Here is a 26,887-nt window from a genome sequence, read left to right on the forward strand (position 1 = left end):
TCAGGCACACAGACACCTCCAAAGTTACTGAGGGGAAAATACATAAAGGCAATTCTCACCCAAATCATTGTTGAAGTCATGATGAAAATACACCATATTTTCAAACAGGCTATGACACACTATTTTACTTTCCTGTGTGGAAAGGGAAGAGAAGGGGAAACTCCATACTTTCTACATGTAACTTAGAAAAATGTAAAAATCATTAAAAAAAAAAAAAAAAAAAAAAAAAAGGAAGTCCTTATTGTAAATTATTGTCCAGTTCATTGCTGAGGTCAGAATGCTAAGGTATTATAACTTAAAACAGGTTACTGTCCACTGTTTTTCTATCCTGTATGGTGCAGCACTCCCTGCTATGTTTTCCTCTGAGATATAACACCACCAGTTTCAAAAGATATTTTGGAGTTAGGATTACTATATGAAGATTTATCCAAATGTCTTACAAACATTTTTTCTCCATGTTTAACTCATATTATTATTGTTATTGTTATTATTGTTGTTGTTGCTAGTGGTGGTGGTGATTTTTTTTGGTAATCTTCATAGTAGCAACAAAAGCTGTAGTAGCAGTAGTAGTCTTGGTATCTGGTTATTCAGTGTGATCTTTGCTGATTTTCAGTTTAACAGAAAAAAATGTAAGGAAGTTCAGAGGACCATTCTAAAGGAATGTGGCATCCAGTGAAACTTCCACTGCTTAGCACTGAACTGGTTTGAGTGAATTAGTAAACCTAGTGGGTTATGGGAAGGAATCTACTTTCCTTTAACATTCTTCCTGGGACTCAGTTGTGCTCTAAAACAGAGCTGGAAACTTTACAGCTGATAATTTTAATATGTCTTCTAGTCTTAACTGTTCTTGGATTTTGTCAGTGCCTGCTGGACTTCACATTAAGCATTGATGTGTTTTGACAGCAACTAACTGTTGAAGTATGTGTGAAAAATGTAATTTTATTTAAGAGAAACTTCTAAGTAACTCCTAGACAAAATAATTCCTGTGTAGAACACTATAAAGCATTTAAGCTGTTCATAGGGAATTAAATGATAGATAAACCCATGTATACAAGCAGAGTTATCCATTCTGGATCTGTGTGAACAGATGAAGTTGCTAGGTTTTGTCCATGCAAAGTCTGCACTATGAGTTTTTTTGTTTGGTAAATCCACCATTGTATTTTATCACTGGTTAAATATGACTATTGCCATTAGTCATATCAAACGTGGAAAGTACATCTCAAACTCAAATGGGATGCAAATACTTAACTCCTCAGAGAATACTAAGTAAACTGTACTCACTGTATAACCAAAACCTGGAGGATATTCTGCTATGTTCTTAGGATGAAGCATAGTAGAAATTCACCAGTACCCCAAACAAGTTAACTGGATAATCACAGGTGGCTTTACGTTCCTCAGTGAACTGATAAGCACAAACTAATGCATACAGTGCAAAATGCATTTGGGGTAGCATTACTCCAATGTGTTAATAAGAAATCAGAGGGACTTTTATTCCTTTGAAGCAAGGAGCTGCTTATTATCTAGTACAGTAGAGATGACAGTCAGCCTAGCAAAAAGACATCCAGATTTTCATGGAAATGGAACAAATACACCATCTTCCAAATACTTGTTCCAAAGCATGCAAAATGTAACAGTATGTGACTCAGCTGAAGGGATAGGAGGAAAACTGGCACTGAAAAAGGAAGAGAAGCATGTTCTCACAGAACATAATAATGGAGAAGGCAGTGTATCATGCAGTGACATACAAGATTTGCAAGGAGAGCGTAACATTTCAGCTGTAAGTACTTGTACATGACTTTTTAATTTTTATTTTACTGGAACCCATATACAATTTATTATAGATAAATACCAAAGTTATATGGAGATGCTGTCTTGGTTTAAAATGCTCTCTCCCATGCTTGGAGCAGTTTTCACTTAGAGAAAATAAGTAATCTGCACATTCTTTTGAAATACATGTAGTTTATCATCCTAATAATTTTGTTATTTGGGATTTTTGGGGTTGTTTTGAGACTTTTTAAAAATTTTTCATTACATCTATTTCATGAGGTCAGATTTCATCATGCATGACAGTGAAACTGACAGTCTAGTACATTGTTTACTATGTATCATGACATTATTAAGAGTTGTTCTGGAAAACTTCTTCAACATGAGACCTGTGTAATGCCATGGGCAAAGTTTTGACAAATATAGTATATGAAAACAACTGAGGAAAGGAAATGATGAATCAATTTCATTTAAGTTTGCAATGAATCAATTTCATTTTAGTTTGCAACACTGTCTTGCATAACTTATTTCTTATTTTCCCCTAAGGAAAGATATGCAAATGCTGACCAGTCAGATAGGCCTACAAAGTGATTCACAGGCTTGAAAATAAGGTTCACAGAATAAGACTACAGGAATTTAACTTACTAAAGAATTGGAGAGAATTATCCTCATCCATATAAATTGCTCTTGAAATAATATATCTATTATACATATAATAAAATGTCCTATGTATATATGATATAATCAAAGAATAATGGGTTTAAACTAGAACACAGGAAGTTCTACCTCAACATGAGGAGAAACTTTTTTACTGGGAGTGTGATGTAGCACTGGAACTGCCTGCCCAGGGAGGCTGTGGAGTCTCCTCTGGAGACTTTCAAAACCTGCCTGGATGTGTTCGTGTGTGGTCTGCCCTAGGTTATTCTGCTTTGGCAGGGGGATCAGACTAGATGATCTCTAGCTGTCCCTTCCAATCCCTGACATTCTATGATTCTATGATTCTATGATCTGATAGTGAGATAGGAGATTTTTCCTTCGTATACAGGAAAGTTTGAAACAACTCCCAAAGGCTCCAGCTGAAGCTAGATTTAAGATCTTATTTTTGCAATCTTATTTCTGAAAAATTAAATTATTTCCCATTACCAATGATATTTAAATTTATAAAATTATGAAAAAAAAGGTGGATTTACTGTATAGTATAATACAATTTACTGTATAGTATAATACAATATAGTATAATACAATACTATATACACATATAGGCAATATGTGTATACATGTGAATTATATGCTTTTTGTTCTGTTTGGGGTTTTTTCCCTCAGTTTTTGTAATCTGTAAATGGAGTCAATTTGATACTGACACTTTTAATCCTGAAACTAATAATCGTATGAGTTTTCTTGTTTCCTCTTTTCCTGCAGTGCCATGAAAATCTGGACTATCCTCAGTTTTTTCAGACCCCCTTAGTTTAATTGCTTGTGTCAGATACTTTCCAGCAGAGCAGAGAACTAACACTGTGCCTTTGAAGGTGACAGTCAGAGAACAAGTTACTAACTAGTTGGTTTCTCCCCATCTTCGGGGAGCAATGTTGACCAATGCAGCAACAGAAGTCACTGTCTCTGTGTTACCTGCTAAAAGTGTTTTCATGTTAATGTTCCTTCCTCTAAAGGAACTAGAAGGCAAGTGCTTTACAGTTGAAAAGATAACCAGCTCTAGTAAAGTTTCATTAAACAACTGCAAGTTATCTTGTCAGAGTTGCTTTAAAAATTATATTACTTTAGCTGAGTTGCAAAGACCAATGACTGTCTCAAATCTAGTGTGAGGTATAATGACCCAGCTGCATTACTCTCCTAATCAGTAGTTGTGTTTCTGGAGCTCATGTACAGGTAGTTACTTATGAACAACTTCCTCTGTTGTTGAGGGGAAATATTTTGCTATGCCAATATAACGATGGTAATACAAAAGTAAATACTCAGAAAAATACTAAAATCATGAGACTTTTACAGCTTAAGCATTTTTACCTGTAATTTTTTTCCTCTAAACACCATTTCCTCTCTATCCCCTCAGCCTGTTTAGCAGCAAGTAGAGTTTTGTACTGCAAGTATTTTGGCTCTTAATATATAACCAAATTTATAGATAAGAAAGCATCAAAAATATGTGGCTTGTAATCTCAGTGTTGCTAAATATATGTTATCATAAAGAGTTATACATTATATCATGTTTATTGCTGTACAAACTTGATTGGGAATTAGTAGGGGAGCACAGCTACAGAAAGTGCAGTCAAGAGGGTTCAATGTTGCAGTGTTTTGTCTGGAAGGGATCTTGCAGACTCAGACAAATGCTACCCACTTGTAAGTCTTCCCATGATGAATGAGTAAAGTGATTAACATACGGAAAATGTCAGTTCATAAAGTTTTGGTTCTAAGTTGAAGTGTAATATCCTTTGATCAGAAAAAGGCATAGTTAAAAAAAAAATAGAGATTTATATTTGTTTTGCTTAAGGTTGTTCTGTGTAACCTGATTGTAAAGATGGCCATCTCAGTGACAGCTGATGGTATTTTCTTCCAGTGCTCATCTATATTGGTTATTTCACTCTCAAATTTTAGGTCCAAATTTTACCTTGAATAAAAAGGAAGTGTTCTTTTCTTTTCTAACTTTTAAGTATAGGATGTTTGTTTCTTAGTTGAAATGTAACCCCAGAGAAAACCTCAGCCTTTGGAAAAAGTTTAATTTAAGGAAAGAAAGATTAAAACAAACAATCTCTTCCATTTTCTATGTGAATTCTGCCTGCTTCTATTAGTTATGGAGAAAGAAAAAATATTTCTCCATTTTTCTGGTAGTAAAGCATTTTAAATACTGTGACTTTTTCATAAATATGTTTTGAGAAAATTAGGAGCCAGCATGAAGTCACTGAAGATTAAGGAATACAGTGAGGAAGTGTAAAACATATTAATGAGAAAGGACATTCAATGCTGTTACAAAATCAGTTTTCAGATGCTGCACACCTACACAGGAAAGAAAAAGAATGCTGATAATAAAAGTTATCTGTTCCTGATCAGAATTAATAATTTTAATTCTAAATTATAAATAACTTTTTTTGATTCACCTATAATATATAAATTCTGCTTTGGTCTCTCTAAGTCTTACCATTTTGCTACCACACATGCTTAAGATATTTTCACCTTACATTACAGAATACATTAGTACTTTACTACTCTTCATAGGACAAAACCACTGTGCTTTTCTCATGCAATCATTCTTATTAACATTTAATATATTTATAACTTTTAAGGTTAGAAAAACTGATTCTGTGTTTCCAAGATCCCCATGAAAACATAATGGCAATGAAAGAAGATAGTTTAATATGAAGTGAAAAATAGCAGTTTGAGTTTTTAAAATTAAGAAAGGATCCATAAGATCTCATAAGTTCCAGATTTCGATGATGGTTTAGAATGTGTTCTTCCTATTCATGCTAGTTTTGACTCTTTTAAAATAAGAAATATGCCTTCAAAACATAACAGACAAAACACTGGCCTATCTAGTGGAAGGTATTTGCTTCTATTTTCTTGATTTTCTATAGATGATTTAAAAGCATTACTACAGCACATTTGGATAATTAATACATTTTGAGTATGTCCTTAAAAAGAATAAGAAAAGTCTAACATAAAATGATACATTTCTTCCATCAGCTCCCAGTTCTAATTTGTCCTATTCTAATATTTTATTGAGTCATATATTCTTTCACCACTGAATTCACACACATAAAATGTAATTGGAATCTATAAAAAATACAGTTTTTACAAGAGCATGTAGTCATAAGACAAGGGGTAATGGCTTTAAACTAGAAGAGAATAGGTTTAGGTTAGACATTAGAAAGGAGTTCTTCACTGTGAGGGTCATGAGACACATAAACAGGTTGCTCAAGGAGGGTATGGATGCCTCATCCCTTGAAGCATTCAAAACCAGGTTAGATGGGGCTTCAAGAAATGTTGTTTAGTGGTAGGTGTCCTTGGCCATGCAGGGAAGTTGGAAGTGATCTTTAAGGTCTGTTCTAAAGGGCATGGGGCTTCCACCACCTCTCTGGGCAACCTGTTCCACTGTCTCATCACCCTCATGGTGAAGAACTTCTTCCTAACATCTAATCTAAATAAATCTACCCTCTTCTAGTTTGAATCCATTCCCCCTACACTTATCACTACCTGACATCCTGAAAAGTCCCTCACTACCTTTCTTGTAGGCCCCTTTCAGATACTGAACGGCTACAAGAAGGTCTCCTCAGAGCTTTCTCCTCTCCAGACTGAATAACCCCAACTCTCTCAGTCTGTCTCCATAGGAGAGGTGCTCCAGCCCTCTGATCATCCTCATGGCCCTTCTCTGGACACACTTCAGCACATCCATGTCCCTCCTGTAAAAGGGGCTCCAGACCTGGATGCAGTACTCCAGATGGGATCTCAGAAGAGCAGAGTAGACAGGGAGAATCACTTCCCTGGACCTGCTGCCCATGCTTCTCTTGATGCAGCCAAAGATCTGGTTGGCTTTTTGGGATGCAAGCATACACTGACAGATCATGTTGAACTTTTCATCCACCAGCACCCCCAAATCATTTTCCTCAGGGATGCTGTCAATTGCCAAGGCAGCCAACCCAATGCTTTAGGACTACCTTTGTTAAAACTAAAAGGAAAGTAAATATTATAGGCATTCTTTTCTGAGAGGAACAGGGGGCTCAATATGTCAGCCAGACCGATCCCACGGGTCTTTTGCCTCCCAGGGACCTGGGTCAGAAATGTAACCTGGAAGATTCCAGGTCTGCTACAACCCTCTTATTGCTACTCACTACTGATCACACAGGTGGGCAGTAATGAAATTACCAACAGAAGTCCTAAGGCAATAAAAGGGGACTTCAGAACACAGGGCTGAATGTTGTAGGAATCAGGAGCACAGGTGGTATTTTCCTTAATTCCTTCAGCGGCATGGAATACTGGAAGGAACAGGAAAGCACACCTCATCAACATGTGGTTTAGAGACTGGTGTCATCAGTTGAATTCTGGGTTCTTTGATCACAGGGATCTTCACATGGCACCTGTCACGGTTTAACACTGTCCCGGCAATTAAACCGAATAACAGATGCTCTCTATTAATCTCTCTCTCCTCCTTGATAAAGAAAGGAGAGAGAATAAGGGAGAGAGACTTATGGGTTGGAAACTAAACCACACAACTTTAATGAAACAGTAATGATAAATAGGAAAAATAACTAAATATATACAAATATACAGGAAAATGGAAACCACATTCCTCCCCCTTCCCCCCAATAACTCTCATGTCACCATTGAGGCTGAAGGGCAGCCCTGGGAAAGTCCAGGCTGGACTCCTGGAGTCAGCAGCAGTCGGGAACTGGAGGCAGGAAAACACAGATATGGGCTGGCACGGATCAGGACCACAGGCAGACGAACGGACGGGATCCTTCCAGGATGCCAGGTGAAGGAAGGGAAGCAGGAAATCCAGAAATCAGGCTTGACCCTCGTGATCCCTCAAATTTATACTGAGTATGACGTGTATGGGATGGAATACTCTGCTGGTCAATTCTGGCATCTATCTTGTCCGTTCCTCCCCAGAGGAGGGCTCAGGTGGGACCTCTGTATCCTCCTGGACGGTAAAATGTTTTCCTCAGAGCTGAGCAGTGTCCTTGGCTCTGCATACCAGTCTCTAGCAGTAACTATAAACATCAAGTGTTATCAATCCTAGAAGCACACACTGTCTGAGAAACTTGCTGTTAATTTCAGTAAGTGCAACTACTTAAAGAGATTCAGTTAAAAGCAAAAGTACAGAAACAGAAAATCACCTTTATCCTGGCCCAAACCAGGACAGCACCAAGCCTGCTGGTAAGAGATGGAGTGGAGCTGTCCATTATGAGGAAAAGGGGTTTTGTACAGAAGATGTCAGGGCTCATTGAGAGTAGTTTAAAATAGGTTTTAAGGGGGAAGGAGATAAAACCAGGCCCACTAGAGCTGAGCATAGGGGTGGCTTGGCAATTTTAGGGGTGAAACCAATAGAGCAGTTCAAGTGCATCTACACCAATGCATATAGCATGTTAAACACAGAACAGGAGCTAGAAGCTATTATGCATCAGGACACCTGTGACATAGCAGCCTACACATAAATGAGATGGGATGGCTCTCTTGACTGGCATGATGCAATGTATGGCTATAAGCTCAACAGAAGCAACAGACAAGGAAGGAGAGGTGGTGGGGTAAGAGTTTGCATTAGGGAGTGTCTTGATTGTATAGGACTTGATGGTAGTGATGACAAGGCTGAGTATTTATGGATGAAGGAGAAGGTAAGTAAGGCAGATATCCTGTTAATGACCACCCAACCAGGATGAGGAGACAGAAGAAGCATTTTAAAAGCTACTGGCAGAGATCTCACAGTCATTAGCCCTTGTTCTGGTGAGGGATTTCAGCCTATCAGATGTCTGCTGGAAACGTAACATTGCAGAGAAGAGACAGGCTAGGAGGTTCCTCAAGTGTATGGAAGATAACCTCCTGACACAGCTGGTAACCAAGCTGTTATAAGGCACAATAAAAAAAGTTTTTACAAATAAAGTAACAATAAATAGAGACAAGGAGAATCTCTAACTTTTATTTGATACCGGGTATGAGAGGGAACTAGCACCAAAGAATGAGGAAAAGGATTAGGTACTTAATGCCTTCTTCCATCTCCATTAGTTAGACCAGTCAGCCCCAGGGTATTCAGCCCCCTGAGCGGGAAGCAGCACAACACCTTCATAATTCAGGAGGAATCAGTTAATGATTGCTACAGCATCTGGACACTCACAAATCTGTTGGGCCATATCTGGCCCAACAGAAGGTATTGAGCGAGCTCACCAAGGAGCCTACCAAGACTCTCTCCATCATTTATAAACCACCTTGATTAACAGGGGAGGTCCAAGATGACTGGAGGCTTGCCAGTGTGATGCTCATCTTCAAGAAGGGCCTGAGAGAGGATATGGGGAACTGCAGGCCTACCAGCCTAACCTTTGTGCTCAGAAAAATTATGGAGTAGTTCATCTTGAGTATGCTCACATGGCAAATGCAGGACAGTCAGGGAATTAGACTGTGAGGGACCAGCCCCACATGTGCATTCTAGGAAGTGCTGTAAATTCAACTCCCTGAACAGCTCATCCCTTAACTGTTTAATGAGAGATGAACAGTCAAAATTAAGCATTTCCTGGGCATCCCTGGCTTTGTGCTGTTCAGATCTCTTCTGGCACAAGCAAAGAGATCACCTAGTAGCCTCTCTTCCTATACAGACAAGAAAGATGTCTGCTGTCCCAGCTGACCTTTTGATACACAGGGGTAACCTGCTGAATACTCCAATAAAATGCCAAGACTCGAACAGGTTACCTGCAGAGATACAGATTGGACCCTCTTGCTTTCTAAGTTCCTTCTCATAGAGGAGCCCAGGTGTGGATGGATCTAACCTTCTAAGGTTAGACATGGCCCTCCTAGAGAGGTCCATGAAAATGAAGAACCATCATGTATACTTTGATCACACTAAGATGATGCAACACTCCAGATCTGTATTTGACTGTAATATTTAATTAAAACTATGGAAGGAATAACTCATAAAAGCTGATACTTCGAATATTATGCATGTTCACAATTTGCAGAAAATGACTACAACTTGGACAGTTATAGAGAGGGGTAAGTATACTCAGCACTGGGTGCAGGAGGGGATAATTCCTCCAAAATCCATGTGCACTAATCTCACAATTAGGCTTTTGTTATATACACTGAAGTTTTACATATTCATTAGATTTTGCAATATGCCTATACACATGCATCACCTACTCCTGCTTCCAAGAGGTCATTTCCATAATCTCCTCCCTCCTGCAATTGCATATTGTCTCCTGATGGGGGTCGTGGGGATGAAGTAAAAATGAAGCAAAAGTCTTTCTCTGGGTAAACTTTTCACCTCTTCTTCTCTAGGCATGTGCATTGCATCGCTTCAGTCTTCAGCCAGGCCAACAATAGATTCTGTTTCTTATCTCAAGGTTGCTATAGCTATCAGTTTAGCACATATATTTCCCTTGTAAGGTGATGACTACCTAAACTATTTCTTAGCTTCTATTAAACAAGCATTCTGTGTTAGCTTCTATCAGGTCAATGTGATCCCTAGACAATTACTAGCAGGCATTTTATATTAACTCTTGCATCATTCAAGAACCAATCAACTTGCAGAGTTAACATTTTTCAAAGAGATAGCTGAAAATGGTTAGGACACCTCAGCCAATCAAAACACTGCAAGCTTCTATGACTCCTATATGCAGTTTATGTGGAATATGTAGAATTACCTGAAAATATTCTACAAAATGAACGAAGACTTAAAGAAGGAAACAGTAATGGTTAAGAACTGCTTCAAGGAGCTCTTAAGGGTATGCATGAGACAGTGCCACTTTTCTAGTTCATTGTTTTTGAAGTCTTATTTTCAATAGGCAACAGTAGACTGAAGAAGAAGAAGTGCTTGGGCTCTATGAACAAAAATAGCTTACCCCTGGCTGGGAAAAAAAAAGGAAGCATATAGCAGCAGCAGCAGCAATTTTTTAACCTTTGATACCTGCAGTTAGAAGAACTGAAACTAATCTGGTCTATTGTCTGTAAATGTGTCAGCTTGACATCTCCATATTATTCTTATTCTCAGTGATGAAGAGATCATTGCAACTCAGATCATCATAGTGGCCAGTGTGATGTAAGGGTTAATATATAATGCCTGCTAGTAACTGTCTAGGGATCATATTGACCTAATAGAAGCTAACATAGAATGCCTGTTTAATAGAAACGAAGACATTGTTTGGGTAGTCATCACCTTACAAGGGAGATATATGTGCTAAACTGATAGCTATAATAACCCTGAGATAAGAAACAGAACCTGTTGTCGGCTTGGCTGAAGACTGAAGAAATGCTCATGCCTGGAGAAGAAGAGGTGAAAAGTTTACCCAGAGAAAGACCTTTGCTTCATTTTTACTTCATCCCCATGACCCCCACCAGGAGACACTATGCAAGCGCAGGAGGGAGGAGATTATAAAAATAACCTCTTGGGACTACTTTTAATACGAAGCAGGAGTAGGTGATGCATAGGTATAGGTGTATTGTAAAATCTAATGAATATGCATAACTTCAGTGTATACAACAAAAGCCTAGGCATGGGTTTTGTGCGCAAGTTAGGAGGAGAGATCCCCCTTGCACTCGTTGCTGGAATAAAACATACCTGAATATAAATTAACAAATTGTAGAGTTGTCTTCCCTCAAGTCAAGTACCAGCAAAAGGAGAGGGGCACATCTCCTTTTATTTATTATCTATCTATGAACCTCATTAAATGCAGCAGATCTTTGAAACTAATTACAAGCTTGTACATGGACTGAAGACTAAAACACCACAGCTAACAAATGTAAAGATTCTTTTAAATATAGCAATGTGTTCTTACTCCTAATGTAAATTAGCTACTTTTTGTTGAAAACAGTAGACATACTTGAGGATATTTGGTCTTTACTGCAGACCTTTTCACAAGAAAAGGAATGCTTTGAAATTGACATGACTGAATCACAGATTTAGTAAATACCTATTGGAGTATAGTTTCTGTGGCACCTTTTTTATTTTTTAGTAAGTATTAGTCCTATAGATACAATGACATGTCTCTTATTACAAGAGCCTCACTCCTTTTCATGAAATTTTGATCACAGATACTCAGTGAAGTCTAAATATATTAATGGCATCAAAGTTGGTCTTTTCTAAGCTTGCAGCTTCACCTGCATGGGAAAAATGAAAGCTAATACAATTTTAAGAGATTTCTGGTATTCTTATTTCTTCTATTTTATTCCCATAAGATTACATTTCTATATCAGAGTTTCCTACTTTTCTGTTCATTAGGTATCACAGATTTAGACAGTGGCTACACAGTGACAGATGCTCTCTTTTATGCCCACTGTCCCCCGAGGGCAAAGAAGGGAATAAAGGAAAGAGACTTTAAAGTTAAAAAAAAACAAAAAAACAAAAAAACCAAACATGGGTTGATATAAGGTGACCTGTCTTGGTAGATTCTTCTTCAGGGAGCAGCAGGAAGGCTTTGACCTAGATAGTACACCAGGCAGAAAAAAACCCCAAGGGCTTTTGTGGGAGCAGCTTTATACTGAGTACCGTGGGAAGGAAAACTGTGATTGGTCCATTTGCATCACCTGACCCATCCTCTTTTCCTGTAGATGGGCTCAAGTGCTCCCCATTATAACTACCACATCAACAAGTGCCTCGGGCAGTTTTTTTGTCCAGCTTCTCTAAAACCAGAACATTAGGTATTTATTTTTCCCTAACTGAGGAAGGTAAATTGGTAAAATTTTACTTGGTTTTGTTGTTGCTTGCTGTAACAGCTGGGGCTTTATTTGTGTTAAAATGTTTATTACTTACTAGCCCTCCGTAGTTTCTTTGAGTCTTTCACAGATCTGAGGAACTTAGTAGTTTTTTAGGGTGGTCAACTGTTAAAATATTTTTCCCTTCTTTGCTGCCTATCTCATGTTTTACAAGTTCAATAGTTTATAGAATCATAGAATCATAGAATTGGCTGGGTTGGAAAGGACCTCAGAGATCATCGAGTTCAACCCTTTTACCACCGTTGTGGTTGCTAGACTATGGCACTGAGTGCCACATCCAGTCTCTTTTTAAATATCTCCAGGGACAGAGAATCCATTATGAAGAGATTCATCACAATTCTGCAAACTGTAGCATTAAAAAAAAAAAAAACAGGCTTGATCAGGTAAGTTGCTGGACTTGAACAAGGTAGACCAGCTAGCTCACTCCATATCAACAAGCAGAAACAAGAGTGAAGGGTGATAGTGGCGGAAGACCCTTTTCAAGAGTTACGGAGGCGTCCATTTGCCAATGTGACCCACTCTTTAGAGTCATCTGTTGTTAACCAGGGGCTTTCATGAGGGATATCACTGAAAGACCACCTAAACTTGTATGTCCTACCAGCTATTATCTACTCCAGCTGTTTCACTTGGGCTCCAGTGGCACAGCCATGAAAAATCTGAAGATTGCAAAGGATTACAGATCCATGGGAGCAGTGGTGGGAGCAGCGGTGAAGAATTCAGGATTGAAGTTTGTCTTTCCATCAGTCCTCCTATTCAAAGGGAAGGGGTCTGAAGGGTAAAGTTGCACTGGGAGAATGAATAAATAGTTAAGGAAGTGGTGCCACAGCCAGAGATTTGGCTTCCTACACCATGGGACTCTCTTCAAGAAACTTGGTCTCCTAGGGGCTGATAGGTCTCATCTTACAGAAAAAAAAAAAATAACAGAGCATCTGTGGAAATAGTCTTGCCAATCTTAAAGAGGGCTTTAAGCAAGAGTTCCTGGGTGAGGTGATCTTCAGTCCATCCCACTGCCACCACTTTGAGGCCAGTGCCAGTAACAGTTGTTCTGGGCTTTTAAAGGGTTCACAGGCCAGCAGAAGAACACCTGAAATAAAGGAAAACAGAATTCCAGGGGTTGAGGCATCTTCCATGCCAAACTTAAAAATGCCAGACTTAAAAGCTTCTATGCAAATGCATGCAGCATGGGAAATAAGCAGGAGTTACAAACATGTTCATGTCTGCAGGGCTATCATGTTATGGTCTGGAGGTTAATAGGTGGAATCATTTTCATTTTAACAAAAAGTGAAATTGTAGTATGTTAATTTGTGTATGCTCTTTTACTAGGATATTTTAGTTTTAATTAATGTATGTCTTGAACGAAGTGAATGTCTCAGTGCATTACGTGCACTATTTAGATAATTATGACCAGAATCCTTATTGCTTGTAAACTTGTAATAACCAAGCACTGAACTCTGACGTTCATTTATACAGAGTATATTTGCACTCAAATTAAAATGCATGAAAATCCTTAAATATTGTGTATATTTATAAACCAAGGCGAAAACTTAGATGACTAACATCAACCTGGCTGCTATAGGCATAATTTGTACATTCAACACTTGGCATTCTATTCTTATAAAATGCCTAAGCTGCTTTATAAATTTTATTAAATTTGCACTTGATTTATGGTGTATGGAGAGGAATGCCTTATATAACCTGAATAACTTCTTTGTTTTGTGGATGAAGCATGTAATATATATTTGCTTATATATCCTTTCCCCTGTTCTCACCTTCTTGCTTTTTTTTTTTTTTTTTTTAAGTTTCACTTCAGCTTTTAGCTTTTCACCTCTTATTCCCAGAGGCCTTTCTTTCCTAATGAATATTGCTCATCTCAGAGTTTTTAAACTGTTACATCGTATGTCAGTTTACTGCATCAGCCATTCCTATCATTTCACTAATATTCCTCATTCTTTTCATTGTATAGTTGCAGTGTGATGACTCTGTAGGCCTGAACTTGATTTTGTTTGCCAAAATGTCTTTGTTAGAATGACACAGTTAAATATATGATTTTCCTTCACAAAGCCTTATTTGATGCTAGATTTTTGTTTATATTACAGAAATTTATTTGTTTGCATTTTCATATCCTTAGCTATTGAATAAAAAAATAGTTTTATCACAAAAATCTAATAAAAGTTGTGATACATTTCTTTCAATTAAAATTCTTTCTTTTAAAACTCATATTAGAATAGACTTATTTAATTATTTACTTAGCCTGGCAGAACTACAAGTAATATCCCTAGAAATCTCTAGCTCATCTTCAGCAGTGAGATCTCTTCTCTACAGAGGAAGAGCGTCCAAGAAAAATGACAAGGTGACCAGTAGTATGTGGAAAGCACAGAATTCAGACAGTGCTTCATTGTAGAGTACATCTTCCACTGTAAGTGAAACAATATAGAGTTGTTGTGGTGGGCAGATTATATTTTCATTGCTTTTACTACATTTTAGAGAAAAGTCAATACTGGCCATCTGGTTTCTGCCAATTTGTACAAAATATTTTGAGTTTAATTCTTACTAGATTTTGAGTTAGATTGCACAGTGAAAGCTGCAGCAAGAACGTGTTAAAAGCAGCATGCGCGAAACAATAAGAAATATGTTGAAATGAAGAGATTTTCATGAGACAACGAATATGTAGCAGCTATTGTAAAATATATATGTAATTATTCACAGTATTCAGATACCTGGCTCATTTCTCCTTAATCACTGTTGTGTAATGGCAAAAAAAAATTCTTGCACTGTTGGATTTTGCATTACCTCTTGTATATTTTAAACTTTTTATGAGCCTTTCTAGTATAAGTTGAGATGTACATAAATTATTACAAGATAAATACTAAATAGGTACTCAATGAGTTCTTCTGGGAATATTTCAAGCATATCAGGAGCACAATACCTCTCTTGCCCATGGCAAGCTGTGGAATGACATTTCAAGGTCAGAGAGGTCAATGTGGACCCTCAGTCTGTTACTCTGAGTTGTGTCGGTTACAGTGGAGCACAGTTGGATTCTTACAAAGATGAGGCAGGGGATTCTGAGTTAATTGGAACCGACGGTGAAATTCCTTAAAGGAATTAATTGGTGTTCCTCTGAGAAGATGAGATGACTAATAACCCAGCTGAAGTTCTTCACCAGTACATGGTGCATGAGCAACAAACTAGAGGAGTTAGAAACCACTGAACCACTAGATGCTACGAGCTAGTAACCATTACTGAAACTCTGTGACTGGAATGCACCTATTGATAACTACAGGCTGTTCAGAAGGGACGTATGAGGAAGAAGGGGTGCAGGCATTGCCTTTTACATCAAGAAATGGACAGAGTGTGAAGATCTGTCTCTCAAGAACATCCATGGGCAGGCTGAAAGCTTACAAGTATTAATTAGAGACCAAAGCAAAAAAATGAACTCTGTAGTTGGTGTCATTCAGTCAAAGGGAACCTAATGATGAAGCCTTCTTACTCCAGACACAGGAGGCATTGTGTTCATAGGCTCTTGTCCTGTTGGGGAACCTCAACCACTCTGGAACTTTCTAACACAATGAGCTGTATGCATTCCAAGAGACTCCTGGGGTGCACTGAGTATGTCACCATTCTCACAGTCAATAATTTCTTCTAAAAATCTAACATAAATCTCCCTTGTAGTTTAAAGCCATTTCCTCTTGTCCTATCATTACATGCCCATGTGAAAAACCCCTTCCCATATTTTCTGTAGGCTCTTTCAGGTACTGGAAGGCTGCTCTAAGGTCTTCCCAGAGCCTTCTCTTCTCCAGGCTGTAACAACCCCAACTCTCTCATCCTGTCTTAGAAGAGGTGCTCAGGTCCTCTAATCATCTTCATGGATTTCAACTGGACTTCCTCCAATAGCTTGTGTCCTTCTTATGTTAGGGTGCTCCAGAACTGAATACATTACTCCAGGTGGGGGTCTCATGAGAGTGGAGTAGAGGGGCAGAATCACCTCCCTTGTCCTGAAGGTGTCCTGGTCGTGTTCTTTCTGTAGCCCATGATACAGTTTACTTTCTTGCCTATAAGAGCACATATTCATCTCATGCACAGCTTTTCGTCCATCAGTACCTCCAAGTAATGTAACAAAATGCTGGGGATCACCTCAACCCAAGTGGAGGACTTTGCATTTGCCATTATTGAACTTCATGAAGTTCACATGTGCACACTTATTGAGCTTGTCCAGGTCCTTCTGGATGGCATTCTGTTTTTCAGACGTGAACACAGCTTGAGACATCTTCAAACTTGCTAAGGGTGCAAGGGACGTAATGATGTAGGGAGGACTAATGGTTTTAAACTAAAAGAGGGCAGATTCTGGCTCAATATAAGCAAGGTAAGGAAGAAGTTGTATTTTTTTTGTTTTTGGATTGGTTTGGTTTGGTTTTGGTTTTGGTTTTTTACAACGAGGGTTCTGAAATAGTGGAACAGGTAGCCCAGAAACATGGTAGATATCTCATCTCTGAAAATGTTCAAGGTCAGGTTGGATGGGACTTTAAGAAAGCTGAAGAATTTGCTGCTTACTGTGGAGGAATTGGGTTAGAAAACTCTCAAAGATCCTTTCCAACCTAAAAAAAAATGTGGTTCTATGATTCTAGATAATGTAGATGTATTTGGGGGGAAATGCTTTGCTGTTTTTTCTTCTTAATTTTCATCTTCATATCTAGGCTTAAAATATAGGCAGTTAGAGTAGAAAAAGGATTAGTGGCTTCCTTGCATTAGCAGTGTTAAGTAGCCTTCTATGAAGAACATTATTATTATTCCTTTCTCTTTCTGGTGCAATTTATTACAAGTTCTTTCTGTTTTCCATTCTGTAAAGACACATTTCACTAACTTCATCCTTTTCTAAGAGTTATCAGTGCAATTCATTTGCTCATAAGATTAAATCTTTTTTCCCTTCATGCTTTTTCTTCTCTGCTTACTAGCTGGACAGTTTGTCCCAACTAGAACAGCCTTTTTAAACATTATAAATCTAATTGGTAGATAATGCAGTGAAAAATGACCTGCAATTCGACAATAAATGGTAGTTATAAAATTCTGGTGTTTGTATTATAGAAAGCTAGAGAAGGAAATAAGCTTATGAAGGTAAATAATTATTTTGTTTGTTCCTTTCATATGAGTCAGGTACTTCAGTTTTGGTAGAAATATGTGAACCTATCAAGAACAACTACTCTATCATCTTGTATGTAGTTGTTGGATATTATCTTGGGGATTTGAGAGAACTTTTAACTGTAGCATTCATGATCCATATCAGATCTTCTCTTAGGAAGAGTTCTGCTTAAAGAACCAGTTGAAGGAACTTTAAAAAAAATATATTTTTGAAGGTGATGATAAAATCCCCTTGAGACATTCATATAAGTTTTCCTTGCCAATCCACAATTATTCAACAGAAACCTTTAATTATACGTGAGTCAGGAAGATTTTACATTAATTAACATTCATGAGTTTGAGAGTGGAAATCCACCAAACAAACAGCATGGTTAGAAGAAGGATTCACACATGACTTGTCACATAAGAGTTGCATTCAGAAAATGTGTTTGTCATGAAAGACAAATATTTTTTTGTCCAAAAAGAACCATTTTATAAAGACTAAGAATTTACCTAATTTCCTCTCAAGTTCTTAAACAACAGATGCCAGCACAGCATAGCTAGGGAAAGACTTACTAATGCTTCTTCTGGTTTTTTAAAGTCAGTCGTCTTTCAGCTAAAACTAGAACACATATTGATTCTCAATTTATGTTTTGCAAATTTAAATGAAGAATGAACACATGCTCTGTATAGCAATTGAGTTGGAGAGGCATTTAACATCCAAAACATCGATTAGCAGTTGCTTGCTTATGCACCATTGGTTGTAAGCTACAGTTAAGTTGTCTTTTTTCTGAAACACTCGGGTTTCATTCTGTATGATGTTCAGACTTGCATACAAATAACTGGGATAAAGATTTTGTGCTGTATCTTTATAAAGAAACATACCACTGACAAAGTGAAAGATCTTCCACTTTGTCATTCTTACAGTGCTGAAAAGGGATGAGATTAACTTTATTTCCTTCGGATTATTGGTTTTGTGTTTCTTTAAAAAAGTATCTATGTTTACTGTGATAGCAAATTAAATATGGTTACACAGAAATGTGCTATCATTAGGTGTAAAGAAAATGAAGAGCACATACTGAGGTTATACCTACGTGCTGAAACCAGCACTACAAGCCAGCAGTTGCTGAACAGGATTTTAAGTGAGCTGTGAAACATTTATCAGAATAATCTCAGAAGTTAGGTTAGAGGACAAGAATCACCAGATGCATAATATAATAAATTCATAAATAAAATAATAAATTATAACCTGGAAGTTTCATGAAATACTGGGATAAAAAAGGGGGAGAAATGCTCCTCAGTTTCCATATTTATCATGCAGCAACAAAAACTATTTTGAAATTTGCTGCTTTAAGATACATTATTGATCAGATATTTTTCTAGCATTCTCTTAATTTTCTCTTTCAGTTACAGTTACAGTAGGTGGTGGTCATTGTATTAACCTGAACATGATATTTTTCTCTGGCAGATAATTGTGATGATCAGCTGATTTCTGCTTTGTCTCAGTCATCATTCAGCAGTTCATCAGAGCTGTCTAGCAGTCACAGTCCTGGATTTGCAAGGCTTAATCGAAGAGAAGGTGAGTGTATTTTATTCAGTGATTGACATTATTTTTTTACAAGGGTTTTTCTTTTAAGCATTTTTGTACCTGTTGTTACGGTCCAATTTATTTTTTGTTTTGGATCCGCAAGACAAAGTCCAACCATAGAAGGGTCGGGTGCAAGCAGACTTTTTTTGACACAAGCAAGATGATAGAGCCAGGGAAAAGAGGGAGAGAGGAAAAGAAGATACAAGAGAGTGATAAAAACAAGAGAAATGGGAGAGAAAAGGGTAAGAAAGTGGGAAGAAAGAATGAGAAAGAGTGAGAGAGAGAGAGTCACCACCAGGGGTCCAGCTATCCAGCGAGTTTCTTCAAGATGTTGTGCTGATCCTGGACAGGGTAAGATGTGGTGGGTCAAGAGACGACAAAACCAGCCACAGCATGGACAGCCAAATATACTCCTGAGTTCCTTTTGTTCCAAAGGGGCATCTGTCAGTCAGCTGCCACAGAAGCCAGGGTCATTGGCATCAGAGCCATTGCAGACAGGCTGCCTGGAGGGGAGCTTCACAGAAAGGTGCAGCCCCCCACCCACTCATCAGTTCTTATCTCCTTCCAGGGCTTACCCCTGTTCTGCTTGGCCCAGGCCAGGTCCATTAACGTCAGAGCCATTGAAAACAGGTTTGCCTGGAGGAGGGCCTCCCAGCACACAAGTCTTATCTCTTTCCAGGCATCACTCCTCACTCCCTTCCAACCCCTTTAGCCAGCCCCCATCAGCATCAGTATGATCAAGGTGGATTCCTCCACCCTGGCCAGGGTAATCGTGCCTGTAGGGATGTCACAGCATTGCAGGCTGGCACTCAGAAAAGGGGAATAGTCTGCACCCAGCTGTTAGTTCTTAGTTCTTATCTCTTTCCAGGTGTCACCCCCTGCTCAGCTCTGGCCAGGAAGGTGGCTTCCTCTACCCAAGCCAGGGCTATTTACTTTAAAATCGTTCCTTTGAGAAAATTTCAAATCAGTGAGATCAGACTCTCACACCTGTGAACAGTATTGAAATGATACATGGAGAGTATATTCTGGAGTATTGGGGATGGAGAGATCTGTGTTTATTGATTTAAGAATAGAAAGGTCTCAAGAAGTTCAGTTTTTCATGAACAGTAGGTTTTTCATGGTAAAATTATACACTGAGATTCCTGTGAACACTATACTGATGTAAAGGATTCCACCTGACTGAAACAAAAATCTTTATGTGATTTTCCAGTATAAAATATAGACAGTTTTGGACATATATTTGTCCCTACTCCCCCCCCCTAAAAAGTTAAATTAATTTTGTTTCTTAACAAGGAAATACTAACATAAATATTCTCTTATCTCTCAGAGGACAAACAGAAGTGTAAACGTGAATGTCACTGTCCAAGCAAGTAAACACAGATTCCATTTGAAAAGACAGGACCAGATATATAGGAAATATTTTTGAGAAGCTTTTTCTCCTGGTAATTTAAAATATTTATTATTACAGCTGCATTTCTTCACTGAGCTTATTACATCCTTAAGTTTATTCACTGACAATGTGGCAAACTAGGTAACTGGCATAGAGTCCAGATTTCTTGACTTTCCTGTTAGGATATTATTTATGTTATACCTCTGCATTAATCTTCTGAAAGTTATGTATGATTTCTAGTATTCTTTGTTATAGTAATTAAACACACATTTTCAGTCACTGTGTTTTACTGAATGCAATTAAGTTTTGATAGCCTTGATATTTTTGGTCTTTTCTGATGTACAATTAAAATGTTTATACACTTGGGTATATGTCAGAAGATCTGGAGATCACTGATTGTAGCTGAAATTTAGTGGTAACTCAAATTTTGTGAAGGGTTTTTTTGATAGAACATAGCAAGTCATTATACATACATGATTATAAACCATTGGGTAAGAAATTATTGTTAAACTGGTGATCTCATGGAAGCAATAAATAAATCATGACAGTTTCAAAATAAATTGTCAGAAAACTGGATGAGTTTTCTTTTAATATAGACAATTATCACGTTTAAATAAAATCAAATAATTCATTCAACCAGAGTGTTTGAGAGTGATTGAGACCTTCTAATATTCAATTTAGAGATGAAGATTTTAGTCCAGTAATATACTTTAGACCAGTAATATACTTTGTTCTTAATACAGCAATAGTAGGGAAAACCGAAAACAAATTTGGGAAAAAGTACAGTGTGTTCCCACAGATTACTACGGAATTGAATTGCTAACATTCATCAGTTAAGAAATAAAACAAGCATGCACATAAACTTACACTTTTTAAATTGGCAAATCCAATCCAAATTAAAATGGATTAAGATCTATCTGGTTGATATCTAAAAGCATTTATATAGCAACACTATATAGAGCTGTTTCCCCAGGATTTCAGAGGAAACTCCAAGACTAACTGTTTGATACTTTTTGCCTCTTATATAGAAATAAACAGATAATTTATGATTAAATGCATAAATGGTGTGAGGATTGGTGATACATGTAATAATCATGGCAAATCAATATGCAGAGATCTAAAAATTTATATATTGAAATAAGCACTGTAACCAGGTGAGTTATAAAGTCTTTAAAATAAAGAACTGAGGTCATATTTATCAAATAGGAAGTGGATTGTACAAAGTTTTGTTTCTGAAAATAATCTGGAATTTGTGATGAATTAACAAATCACTCTTGTATTTCTAGCATTTTCTCTAGTAATAATATATAATAAATAAATAAATAAATAAATAAACAGAATAAATAAATAAACAGAAGAAAGGCATTCTTGACTGCCCCTGTAGCAATGTATTTCCCCACTGAACTGTGTTTTGTAAAATACTAGATACTGAGAAGATTGTTGACAAACTAGGCTTGTTTTCTACACTGGTTCCACTACTGTGAACAGATGATGCAAAATATCATTTAGGGAAAATTAATTTTTTTTTAATATGGCTAAAAGAAGCAAAGAGAATAAAAAAAAAAGAACAAAAAAAGAAAACAAAAAAAAAAACCAGCAAAACCAACCAACAACAGCAACAACAAAAACAAAACTACAATGAACAAAGAAAAGAACAAAAAGCAGCCTGCAAAAGTCTTTAAAAAGCCGACTGGGAAAAAAAGTATTTAAGGATTTGTATGTCTTAAAAGTAGGCATGTGTCCTAAAGAAGAGTTCTTCTTGCTTGTTTGGTTTTTTGTTAATAGGCACATGTTTCTTTATGGGGGAAAATGAGCATCCAAGAGAAGAGGAAAAAAAGGCCAGCATTCAGAGCGACTCATTGGGCTAATGATAGCAACCATAAGAACCATTATTTAACCTGGGCTTGGAAGGATGGATGTCCAGTGTTTGGCAATAATTTTCATAAGGAATAGTAAGATGCAGTTTGGCATTGTGTTCAGTTTTCTACCTCTGCAAATACAGAAAGTTTCATGACATGTTATTTCCCGTCCATGTTCTGTAGAAGAGCCCCTTGCCAGACAGGGAGATGATTGTGCTATTGTTGAGATCAGGGCCTTCTGCTTTTGACTTCAGTGGGGTAAACATTTCAGGCTACACCAAGTTCTCTCAGCCACCATTAGAATCCCACTGGAAAAGATTCAAGGGGACTGTGAACCAAGAATGTGGGTATTGTTTTGTATTAATTAATTTTTTGCAGCTGTAAAGGTAAAAAAAATAACCAGAAGATCATTACTCTAAAAGAATACACATATCCACAGAATCATGATAATCTGGTCAGCTAAATGAGATTGACAGGGATTTGGCTGTGATTTCTTTGCCCTATTTTAACACGTATCCACATAATGGATCTCCTTTGTCTTTGTCTACCAATTTTAGCCTAACATTTCACTGATTGTCACATAGAAGTTATTGCACTGCTTTTTTTTTCATATGAAGACAATATAAAAGATAATTTATTCGATATTATACTACTGTAAATTCTGTCTTTATTTTGTTGTTCGGTTGGTACTACTCAGTACTTGTACTGAGTAGGTCAAATGTAGTTAAAATTAGCATCATGAGTGCAATTAAAAAAATATTTTTCACAGTAAGAAAAAAGGTTTTTTTTTCTTCAGTTATTTTTTTTCTTTAAAAAATAACCTGCATAATCTAATGCTAAAAAATATTATTAAAAAAGCAGACAAATTAAAAAACTTGATAGTGGCTAGGTTTTTTACTTGCCATAAGATAATTAGAAAGAGCTCAGTCCCTCCATTTCATTAGTATGCAAATAAAATTCATTATGACTGAAATTTTGCTTTTGCTCAAGCAATAAGAGAATGAAGCTAGAATTAAAGAGATCCAGTTTCATGGTAATCATTGTACTTTTATAAATCAGCAGCAAATGTAAATTGAGCCAACTAACATCATGCCTAGATTTTTATGATTTATATGACTTCAATAGGTGTGGCAGAAAAAAATCCAAAAGTGAAAACCTAATTCTTCTATTTTTAAACTAAATGAAGTAAGCAATGCCTAAGTGTCTTGTTCATGAAAGAACAGATGATGATTACTACTGTATCATCAGTGAGATTTCTGTAAACCTCAGTTTTTATAATAGAACTTGTTGAATTTTTCCTAATGCAATAATTAATGCTTTTAGTGAGGATGTTGCCAGCAATTTCTCAGCACGTTTATTACAAAATTATTTTTAGTACCTTTGTACGTCTTCACTTTTTCTATAGAAAATGTTTTTAACACCCTTTTGAAAGACCTTAAAGAATATATATTGACAATTATGAAAATTGTGTATAGTATTGCTGGTGCACTACAAGTTTAAGAAATTATGTTTGCAGTAGATGCAGTGAAGGCAGAATTTAAAGAGGTAGTATTTCATTAATGTCTGAAGTGAAATACATGCAAATTTTGGTTTGCTTTGTTTTGTGCTGGTGTGTGAGTATGGTGTAACTGGTATTGCAAAAGGGTGTATGGGAGAATGTGATGGGAATTTACCTAGCAAAATAAATAAACAGGATAAAATATTTAAAAATATTTTAAATATTTATGGAGCATTGTTCTTTTTTGAATATTTATCACACAAGAGGAATATTCATATAGTTATTTCCAGAAATTTGATTCCAGCTTTGTCATCAAAATCCATTCAAGCATAACAAAGCATAACAAGCATTTAACCTGTTGTTTCATGTGTAGGAACATCTGTAGGACAACAATATCAAATTATGGTGAAATGCAAGAAACCACAAGGAAATGGTAGTAAATGTATTCTACTGTTGAAATTGTTTGAGACTTCCAAGTCTGCTTTGTGATAATAAATATTTTCAGATCAGACTTCCTTTAATATTTTGAGGGATAGAAAAATGAATCGTAAATGCTGATTATATATATATATATATATGTGTATATATATATATACACATATATATATATATATATTATATCCATAAACATCTAACCTGATTTTTCTCAATTTTTTCTTTACGATTTTGATGCAGGAGAAGGTGGTGTTTCGGTTTTTTTGCTTTTTGGTTTTTTTTGTTTGTTTGTTTGTTTGTTTTTGTTTTTGTTTTGGGTTTTTGTTTTTGTTTTGAGTTTTTTGTTTTGTTTTTTTTTTTTGTTTTGTTTTGTTTGTTTTATTGTCTTCTGACAGATCAAAAGCACTCAAATTCATAAGATTTTTGATAGATGAGTCAAAGTCAGAGAATTTGGAGAATTTCCAAAGTAAAAATATGGTTGGAAATATTTCACAAGTGTAACTTCAACTAGTTTCAGTTGCAGTGCAGAAGAAATGTGTGTCTTAAATTCAAACTTTTTAATAATTTTTAAATTTGTCAATTCTAAAGGAAGCTAATATAAAAATATAAAATATTCTTCCTGCCACATTCCTACAAAAAAAGATTAATTTGCAAAGTCTCTGTCTTGTGCCATCTAGTTTAGAATACTTTTCCTTACCCTGTTAGAGCTCAGTTTACTGCCATACAACATGTGATTTTCTTTACCTCAGAATCAGATAGGAAGGTAGTTCAAATAAATGCTATAATAGCCTTTATAATAACCTTTATTTTACATTTATAATATTACATTTTAATCTACATCTTAAGACATCTCAAAGATGCAGATAATTGTGTCCTAAGACACTCCAGAAAATGGAGTGTGTAAATAGAAATAGAAAATGGAAATTAGGTAAAAATAGATTAGTAACTCATGAAACTCATCTCTGGGAAGTAACAGGTTAAACTGACTAGTACTTATATTGACTTGTGAAAGGTAACTGACTTGACTCGTCCCATCTTTTTGCTATAGAAGTGAATTGGCATAAAATATTCATAGATGGCATTTTAAAATTGCAAATAAAACCAAATATTAAAAAGATACTAATAATATTAAATATTATATATTAAATAAAAAGGTTATGTATATGTTTGCAAAATGAATATTTATGTTTTCTTTCACTTTTTAAACTTCCTCTCAGAATATAATCCTGCTCAGGAAACAATTCATGGAGACAAGTTTTTAAAGTGAGGTTGACAGTGAAATTCTGTTACTTAGCAGTTTTGAATAAATTTCCTTGATCTCCAGGAAAGCTGAAGCAATCTCTGTTTACCGGTTATATAATCTTATATTTTCCTTCCAAATCAGAAATAAAAAACTATTGCATTATATTTGCTGCTCTCCTTCCTTCAGAATTCCAGTGAACAGTGAAATCCAGCCATGCTTCCTCAATGAATATTGCTGTTGTCTCCTTTGTCTTTGAGCTTGACTGATAACCAGACAGGCTGTAATGAATTATTTGGATGTAGTGAACAGAAAAAAGATGTAACAGAAGTTTCAGCTTTACAGGGCACCGTATAACAGCACATTAACTTCCTTATCTATGTTGGAATTAATTTAATTCCTTGCCCTTGATATAAATATCACATAAAACTGACATGGTCCAACTTCAACCAGCTATGCCTGCAAGATAACTATGTGGACTTGCTTTTATGATTTTCTTCACTTGCAGTGGGATTATATCTCTAACTCCATGCAATGATCAAATCAGAAGAAAAAGTTCTCTAGCTACAGTGTTACTGATGTACGGACAACAAAGTGTTAATATACTTTAAAGGGCTTTAAGCCAGATAAACTGGAATGATGGTATATAGTGAGGCAGAGTTAAGTATGGTCTCTTTTCTTTTGGTCCCTTTGTAGTGTCATGTTGGTACTTGGTACCAGTTTACAAATATAAACAAGGTCTTTGTTTCCTATATGGCAAATTTTAGCTCATGGATTGTGTTAAATGAAAGTGGAAGGTCATCAGTAAATTTAGCTGCTTAGTGTTCTGTAGCTCAGGTTAGAAAAAAACAAATTCTTCCTGTATATAGTATGTAAACTTGCTTAGGCTACCAACACTACTGCTTTTTAGATTGTTTTCGTTTAATTTTTTGGTTGGTTGTGTTTCTCAGGGTTGTTATTTTGAAGGGAGGAAGAGTGTAGAAAGATATTCCTTTCTTACCAAAAAAAAAAAAAGAGAAGCAAACCAAACCAAAGCCTGTTCATTTTACACGGCCATTTATTCTACATAAACCTGTTTTATATTCTGCTTTTGGCAACTGAAATACAATTGTCCCTTAAGGTCATCACTACTATGTCTAATAGAGGATGCTCTGGCTACATGTATGCAGAGGTCTCAGTTCAGCCTTTTTTTGTGAGGCATGGTTTTAGGGTTATTTGATTGTTTGTTTTGTTATTATTATTATTATTATTATTATTACTAATAATAATAATAATATGTAACATGAACATTGCAGGAACGAAGTGACACCCACTGCAGAATTCAACTCTGCAAATAATCTGAGGTTGAAAATTAAGTTTTTATAGTATGTTTGTCATAACTTCTGGCTGATGTAATGTCCAATCCTTCAGCAAAAGTTAACTTGAATAAAATAGGTGCTGATATCAGAGATAACTTCTGTGTCACTCTACATTAAGGTTGCTGACTCCCTGAAACAGAAAGGGCTTACAAGAGGTCTCACACATTGATATCCACTGTACCACTTTCATGACAACATAAAGAGATCATTGTTAAATAGTCTGACCT

At 36.4% G+C, this 26,887-nt stretch overlaps 1 protein-coding gene across 1 annotated transcript in view; it reads left to right on the forward strand.

The window, feature by feature from the left end:
• LOC103539490 (contactin-associated protein-like 4) overlaps positions 1-26,887 on the forward strand; it is a 204,947-nt gene that overhangs the window by 25,902 nt on the left and 152,158 nt on the right. Inside the window, exon 2 of the mRNA XM_008506002.2 lies at positions 18,761-18,871. Within this exon, the coding sequence (XP_008504224.2) occupies positions 18,761-18,871 (111 nt within the window). The remainder of the gene's footprint in view (positions 1-18,760; positions 18,872-26,887) is intronic.

Source organism: Calypte anna, chromosome Z (genome assembly GCF_003957555.1).
Source record: "Calypte anna isolate BGI_N300 chromosome Z, bCalAnn1_v1.p, whole genome shotgun sequence".
NCBI lineage: Eukaryota > Metazoa > Chordata > Aves > Apodiformes > Trochilidae > Calypte > Calypte anna.